The 8,783-nt window shown below is 39.2% G+C and overlaps 1 protein-coding gene across 11 annotated transcripts in view; it reads left to right on the top strand.

Moving 5' to 3' along the window:
* Positions 1–1,285, top strand: part of NARS2 (asparaginyl-tRNA synthetase 2, mitochondrial) — a gene marked incomplete at its 5' end in the record, with an annotated part of 136,676 nt that extends 135,391 nt beyond the window's left edge. For all 11 annotated transcript variants that reach the window (XM_079708828.1, XM_079708831.1, XM_079708835.1 and 8 more), the window contains one exon: positions 269–1,285. In XM_079708828.1, coding sequence (XP_079564954.1) covers positions 269–413 — 145 coding nt within the window. In that variant the 3' untranslated portion in view covers positions 414–1,285. The remainder of the gene's footprint in view (positions 1–268) is intronic.
* Positions 1,286–8,783: the final 7,498 nt, after the last annotated feature.

Here is an 8,783-nt window from a genome sequence, read left to right on the forward strand (position 1 = left end):
ATGAGACAAGTTTTCTGTATATAAGCACCTAACAAACTTTAAGGATCAAGTGACCAAAGCCCATGAATGCATGACAGGATATGCTGCTGTTTGTCTGGGTAATCTTGGACAGAGATCACTTTAACTTCTCTGTAAAAAGACTGGTCTACCACAGTGATGTGATGATAACAAATGATTGCAAAAAACTTTCGAAACATAAAATTCTGTCATAACATCTGATCTTAAATGAAGCATTTGTAGGTAATGATTCTCTGTTTTTCAAAATTAGGTATCTGGACCTCCGTCGATTTGGATCTGTGCCACATGGAGGTTTTGGGATGGGATTTGAACGCTATCTGCAGTGCATCTTGGGAATTGACAATATCAAAGATGTTATCCCTTTTCCAAGATTTACTCATTCGTGTCTTTTGTAGCTGAAGACTGCTTAAGGAAAACCACCCTGTGCCAGAGGTACTGCACATGAATATACATACAGGGGAATGCATGTTTGAACTGTACAAATGCAGAAGTTTTCAATATGTAATTGTCATGCCAGAAGATACATGAAAGATACATGTGATCATGATTGTCATTGAAAGTTGAAGGCATTTCATGGAAAGATGAACTCCTTCAAGAAGAGGTACTGGGCGTCCCTGGTGGTGCAGTGGTTGAGAGTCCGCCTGCTGATGCAGGGGACATGGGTTCGTGCCCTGGTCCGGGAAGATCGCACATGCCACAGAGCGGCTGGGCCCATGAGCCATGGCCGCTGAGCCTGCGTGTCCGGAGCCTGTGCTCCGCAGCGGGAGAGGCCACAACAGTGAGAGGCCCGCATACCGCAAAAAAAAAAAAAAAAAAAAAAAGAGGTACTTACAGCAGATAGAATCTCAAAGCTATTGTGTCAATTAAGAAAAAAATGAAGAAATTGAACTAGATGATCTCAAAGGTCCTTTCAAACTCTAGGACAGGTTGAAATTGTGTATTTTACTTTTTCAAGATTTTTTTTTTGATGTGGACCATTTTTTAAAGTCTTTATTGAATTTGTTACAATATTGCTTCTGTTCTATGCTTTGGCCCTTTGACCGCAAGCCATGTGGGATCCCAGCTCCCCGATCAGGGATCGAACCCTCACCCTGCGCACTGGAAGGCAAAGTCTCAACCACTGGACCGCCAGGAAGTCCCGAAATTGTGTATTTTACTTTGTCTTTAATCAGTAGACCACTGCCTTCTGTGACCTTTGAGAAGCAACTACTAGCTAAAAATAAAATGTTGTTGGATCTTTTCTCCCTTCCCATTTAACCTATGATAAATTCCCATCTTATTCTCATTGCTTTACTAAACATTACAGAAGAAAATATTCCTTTTTCAGGTCTTGAATTAAGAAAATTGCTATTGTGAATTGAAATCTTTTTTCATCAGACTACATGAAAAACCACATTTAATAACTGTTGATCCTTAATTATAAAAGCTAACAAAGTGTATTATTTAAACTAATCACTGTTGTGTTGCAGTTAGTTCATGTTAGATATTTATAACGTCTCTGATAATCAATAAAATAGATTTTTGATACCTATGAAAGAAAAAAACAGGTTTTAAAATTCCATTTGGCCGTTTCCCAGTGAAATTTGGAAGAAAGGTATTTTCCATCCAAGATGAGGATATATAGCTAAACCTAAAGGGAGGATAATTCTGGAGTCAAAAAGTAACGGGGCATATTAGAGTGAGAAGATCACTGATTTGGGACTTCACGACCTGATGGTTCTAGCAGTCACAAGTATGAGGTTGGATAAGCCACTTACTCTGTATGAGCTCATGCGTCATTTTCCTCACAGACTTGATATAGTAATTACATGAAAGTGTATGTGCGTGTGTGTGTGTATGTGTTTAAAACTGAAATGCTACACAAAGTTTTTTAAACTTTACTTTTAGTCTTCGTTGAGATGTAGATATATGGACTTACGGCAAATGGTGAACTCAGTAGGATTCATATGTATCAAATAATTATAAAAAGGCATGCATGCCTGAATGATCAATTTTCTAAGTCTCATTAGATGACTTATCTTAGGTTACTTCCTAATGAGTTTCTATATGCACTTTATTTTAACATAACTCAAAATCAAACAACTGGAAAGAACTGCAGAACCTAGAGTTGGAAGTCATAGGAGACGCTGAGAGGTTGTCAAGGTCGAACTTCTATCTAAAGCAGAGGGATCCTATGTACCTTGGCAGCCTCTTGGCAAAGAGCTCAGTACCCCCACAGAATAGCTCATTCCATTTCTGAAGCTCTCTAATTGGTAGCTTTTGCTGAGCTAAAATCTGCTTCCCTGGAACTTTAATCCTTGGGCTTAGATACCAAGTTTAGGACAGGATAAAAGGAACAATTACGGCTTCCATAAGGCTTGCCTCAGCCATGGGTTAGAGAGATAAATTCATTTGTTTACTCAACAAATATTACTTGAGCTTATTCTACATGCCACAGACTGTGCTAGGTGCTACATAAACAGTAGTGAACTGACCCTTCATGGATTTACAGTCTATTAGGGAAGATATACCAATGATAAGTAAACAAATGTATTATTTCAAAATATAGCATGTGCTATAAAATTTTATGAAGAACAGGGCAATCATAGATAAGCTTGGTAGAGGGGGCATCCCTGAAAAGGTGATATTTAACCTTAGACCTGGAAGATAAAATAGAGAAACCATTTTTTTTCTTCTTCTTCTGTGTAAAACATGTTACTTATGTTTACTAGGTTCTGCTTAAGAATATAAACAATGAAATATATATATGTAATTTATTTTTTAAATTCCGTTAAAGTATAGTTAAAAAAATCACACACAGAGATAAATCTTATTTATTTGAAAACATTTTCTTATATGAATTATTTACCCATTTGTGCTGGGTACCTAAGTTTCCCACCCAAAAAATTAGAGTTAGTGAAGAAGTAATTCTTTAAGAAGTGTGGCACTATCAGCTCTCCCTTCCCCTGAAGTCGCTAAATAATAAAATACACCGTATTTTATAAGATTTCAGGGTCATTGTAGTCAAGACCCCTGTGGTACAGGGAGATCACCTCGGTGCTTTGTGACCACCTAGAGGGGTGGGATGAGGGTGGGAGGGAGGGAGACGCAACAGGGAGGAGATACGGGGATATATATATATATGTACAGCTGATTCACTTTGTTATAAAGCAGAAACTAACGCACCATTGTAAAGCAATTATACTCCAATAAGGATGTAAAAAAAAAAACACACAACCCTGTGGTAGTGTTTGGGAAACAATTGTTTGGATAAAATAGGACAAGCACTCAGATTCTGTTCCCCCTTCTTACGTTTGCCTTGTAGTCCCTCTTACCTGTCCATGGCACTGCGCTTGCCATGCACATCTATTAGAAATCAGTGAAGGCTGTCTCTGTCGTAGCAGGTTGGGTATGTGGCTCTGGCTACACACATGGGCCTGAGAACAATGGCAGACACTGTCAGCAGCAACTTGGGGGGAACGATCACCTCCGGCCACAAAACACACAACCGAGCCTATGCTCCCCTAGGGTTAGAGAAACCATTTTAAAACATTTGTGACATCAGTTAATTTGATTTGGCTTTTATGTCTTGATACTGTATTTTGTGGAGTAAGAATCACAAACATTCACAGGCCCCAAACCTGGATGCATTAATAGTTTCCAAGGCTATTAGGAATCATGCCTGCAGTGATTTTTGAGAAGCCAGATAGAATTGTGATGTTAACATGATGGCTGGGCATCAAAAATAACAGTGATAGAAAGAATACTGAATGAGAGAAGCCCCAGGTTCTGGTCCCAGTGCCACCATTAGCTTAACTGTGGAGCATTAGGCAAGTAAGATCATCCTTGTGGCCTCCAGTTATTTCATTTGCAGAGCTGTCGCTTTGAAGTAGATGAACTCTTAAGGATCCTTCTATCTCTTAATCTTCTAGGAATTTGTGATGGACATAGTCACTAATAATAATTGATTTAGAGTCTGACCTTTAGATTTTATTTTAGTACAGACTAGGTCTCCAAAAACTTAAAATGAGGTCAATCGCTGAAAGTTTAACAATAGTCTTAAGTGTGTTCAGTGTGTGTATATGTGAGGTGGAAGAGGGTCCTTCTCAAGGAGTCAAACATACATTCTTCCTTATCTGAGTCTCCAACAGTGTATTTCCAAACCTTCATACTTATTTGTTCATTCTTTTCTTTCACAGTTGATCACATAATGAGTATCTGGTTGAAGCCAGACACTTGCCACTTACAACAGCCTAGTCATTTACATCTTTGGCTCAATACTTATATTTTACCAATAAGTGAACAAAAAACAAGCACTAGTGTCAGACAAGGATGATGAAAATGCCAAAACTAAACCATTGTTTGCAGGCAGCATCAACAGAAAAAAACCTTTTAAATGTTGACTTGTCAGCTGATATATGAATATCCAGATTCTACATAGAAACAGCATTGTATAATTCTATGTATGATGAATAAAAATATAGATTTAATAGTTAAGGATGGTCTATTCTATAATACCATAGGGCTTAATTTGTGAGCTAAAAGGTGATTTGAGGGTATTAATTTTCACTTGAGTAACCAGTTTCCAATGAGGGAAAAATCAGATTCTGCTTTCCCAAGGTTTCCAAACATTACCTCAAAATAGTAACCCAAGTAAGAGTGTATTCTAAAACTTAGAAATGTTTTTTCCATCATTACTTCCCATTCTCATTTCAAATTTTGAAGTAGGTGGAGAAAAATAGTTACTTTCCATCTGGCTGTCCGCTTGCCTGCGGAAGTTGTGCTGTTGTGGGTTTGTGGGGTTTTTTTGGCAGGGGGGTTTGGGGGGGATTAGGAGGGTCTGACAAGAACTTAATTGTGTGAGTGATCCATTCCAGATCTAGACATAGCTCTCCCACCCTCTGACCCAGCCCAGAGACTCTTAACTCTCACAGAACGGCAAAGGAATGGTTTGACCTTTTGTCCCTCCCAAACAGAATCTGCTAGAAGCACCCCTCTAAAGTGTTATACATTCATATTCTCTATAAATTGAATCTAGACATTTCAAGCAGGACTGAACAGGCATTGAAGATGCAACTGGTGAGATGGATTAACTTTACCCTTCTTTAAATCTCTTCAGGTAATTATAGATGAGAGATGCTTACTTGGATTGGATTGATATTTTATTCATATATTTATTTTAGTAAGTGGTGAGGCAAGAACATAAAAATGCAGAGTTGAAAGACAGATTGGCCTGGATTGAATTGATAAGAAATGTCTGGGGCATTTTGGCTTCTGATCAATATTTGTATTCAGTCTGCAATCTAAAGTATGTATAATAAAAAGAAAACAGGTGGGAGTAATATCTGACAGTAGTTCTTCCCAGCTTCAATTCCAATTAAAAGATAGCAAAAGCATTAAGGAAAGAGCTTAATCACCCTACACCAAAATGCTTCAGTAGGATTTCTATAAGACAGGTCTTATTAGATCATGGTCAGCACCCCTCCAGAAACTTAGACATTCCACCATTGCCAGGAGCCCTGGATTGCCCCTTGGATCAGCTAAGACTCCGGCTGGCTCTTGTGCAGTTTGGTTTGGAATCCAGTGGATTTACAGCCATTATTAGTACACTGTGTGGTAGTTTCTGGGGGACCTTTGTAAAGAAATCAGGAGTTTAGATGGTTCATAAGCTGCCATTCAGGCAGCTAATCGCTGAATTAACATAGTTTATGACTTTTCAATAACCTTCCGCTACATCTTTACTGTTTATAATTGTTACTAATAATATGACTATCATTTGGACATTGCTTTACAGTTTACAGTATTTTTTAACATATCCACAATATATTGTGGACCTTGTTCCTTTGTAGCTTACTGTGCCTGAAATTTGTTCAGTTAAATTAGTTTATTTGTTATGGAGATTGGTTATTAGGAATTCCTAATGATGAGGGAGAGTAAGACTACAAATAAAGTTCACCACTCTCAGCCTCCAGAGAAACTGAAAGCACAGAACTTTTTATAGTAATCAAAGAATCTTGCCTTTTAAGCCCCAGTGCAAAACACACTTTGGCCTCTGATTTCCTTGTTCTGTACAGGGAGAAGAAAGTTAAGAATGTGATGGAAAATGATGGTTGAGCCCAAATACATTCTAGTAAAGAGAAACATTGAAAATGGAATACAGAGTCCCAGACCCAGCAGTGTACTTAAGCTCACTATGCAGTTTTTTAAATGAGTCTGTGTTCATATTTGTCCTACTTTCCTCTTAGGATCATCCTAGAATATACATAGAAAGGTAGGTGAAAGAACTTTGATAGGAATTATTAATATCCTCCCCAAAGTGAGCAACCTTTGATATTTCAAGATGATACTCTGAAAATAGAAACTTGGTGGGCCCATGCAGCAAAAGGGTTTTTCGTGCTACAAATACACACGTACACAACTAGAACTGTATTTTGCAGAACCTGGCTTCTGCCACATGCAGAACCTTCTCTGCACACTGGCTCAACAAGAACTGCTGGTTTGCTGTTTTCCAATGATCCTAGATTTGAAAAATCTCTTAGAGATCATATCCCTTCCCCTGTATATGATGTATAAATTACCCTCCTCTGTATTTTTCCCAGTTCCTACTAATTTACCCACTGAACCTTCAGTGAATTAAGAACTGTCTGTCTTAAGAGGTAACTTTATTTTAATACTTGGAGAACTCTGATTGTGACCTGATAGTAAAAGAACGTGCCTCTCCATAGCATGCAAATATAATAAACTATAAACAGCCACACACTTGCTTCTCCAGAATAGAATCTCTGTAGCTGCTCATTTGGGACAGTCTGTCCTTCCCTGAAGGGCTGCACCCCACTAGGGTGTTCACCAGGCAGAGTATCCTTAAAGTGGGCCTTTCTCTTAGTAGAGGAATGCTTCTTTTCACTGTCCACTCAGCTGCTACCCAAGTACCCTGTGATACCAGTCTTGACGTTAGAAGAGCTTAAAGTCTCCAGTGCCTCCTCCCTGTCTGTCTTACAGCCTATAGTAATTGTTCCTCCTCCTGTATCTGTAATACTGCTGAAAGATCTCAGAGTTTCAGAATGTTCAGGGCAGTACCAACCCCCTTTATTTGGGGATTGCAGGAATGGACTTGGGTCATATATAGATTTGTTGTTGAAGAACAGTAAGTTCCTTTACTGAGGATTTCTACTGATACTACATTTTCTTTGCATTGCACCAAAAGGCAGAAACTGATTCCTTATACAGTTAGGATACGGCTGGCCAACGATGTCTTTAAATGTAATTTCCATCTTCAACCTTCTGTTACAGGTTTTTGCATCAGGAAACTGTCAGGTCAGATTCCTGCCAGAAAATGTGCTGGATGTTTCGTGTCTTGGAAGGGGTATTAGATGTAGAGGGAGAAGACTCTGGTTTATGTCTGACAGTCTACTTACCAGCTGTGGAACCTTGAGCAAGTTATTTTATCTCTGAGTTTGTATACGTATCTGCAAAATGAGGATAATATTTAACTTACAGAGTGTTGTGAGAAACGGTGAAGACTATGTGAAAAGGTTTCATAAGTTGACAATGCTACACAAATGTAAGGTCTCCTAAGGGAATCCTTTTCAAAACTCAAAAAAAAAATCTGTATGAACTAAGATATTTATTGCATGTTGAATGAAATATTTTATAGCCATAAAAATTATAAGAGAAAATGTGTTGAAAATTTTTTAAGTTGTACTTTGCAGTTACAACAGTGTAAAAGCTATGTACATGGACTAGAAGCATATGGGGAAAAATGGAATCAGCTGTTTCAGGACAGTGGAATTGAGTGACTTTTCTTTAAAAATCTCTTTGGCCTATTCAATTCAGTTCAGTAGACGCACTGTGCCAGGTTTGGTGCTCGATTCTGTGAACACAGAGAAAAATAGGATATGCTCCCACGTCTCAGGGACTCCCATTTTGTATAATCTTTGTTAAAGTTTATTATGTATAAGAATCACCTGGGGAGCTTATTAAAAGTTCAGGTTAGCCTGATACCACCCTAGAAAGTCTGTTCCACCCTAAAAGGTCAAGGATGGAACAGCGCACAGTTAGCATTCTTTCAACAGTCACCCTGAGTGACTCTAATATAGGTGGTTTAATTTCACACTGTGAGAAACCTTCAGTGAGGTTTTAATGTTTTTACAGTAAAAAGTAATAATTACACAGATCTGCTCATTGAAGAATTTGATTGTTCTGTCTGGACCTTTTTTTTAATATATATATTTTTTTAATTTTATGTTTTTGGCTGCATTGGGTCTTCTTTGCAGCGCAATGGCTTTCTCTAATTGCAGTGAGGAGGGGCTACTTTTCGTTGCGGTGTGCGGGCTTCTCATTGCGGTGGCTTCTCTTGTTGTGGAGCCCGGGCTCTAGGCGCGCGGGCTTCAGTAGTTGTGGCACGTGGGCCCTAGAGCGCGTGGGCTTCAGTAGTTGTGGTGCATGGGCTCTCAGGTGCATGGGCTTCAGTAGTTGTGGCACACAGGCTTAGTAGCTGTGGCGCATGGACTTAGTTGCTCTGTGGCATGTGGGCTCTTCCCGGACCAGGAACCCATGTCCCCTGCCTTGGCAGGTGGATTCTTAACCACTGTGCCACCAGGGAAGTCCCCTGTGTGGACCTTTGAGCTGGCTTCTGTGCCTCTGTATCAAGGATGGGAAAGCCAGCCTGCAGAGTGGTGTTGCTCTGGAACTCATGTGGCATAGACCCTGCCACATCTCTCGACCTTTATCTCTTTGCCTCACTTCCTTTCTCTTCCACTACCTCTCCCATGTTTTTTCTCTGTGCA

This window comes from Hyperoodon ampullatus (genome assembly GCF_949752795.1).
Source record: "Hyperoodon ampullatus genome assembly, chromosome: 7".
In the NCBI taxonomy this organism is placed as follows: Eukaryota; Metazoa; Chordata; class Mammalia; order Artiodactyla; family Ziphiidae; genus Hyperoodon; species Hyperoodon ampullatus.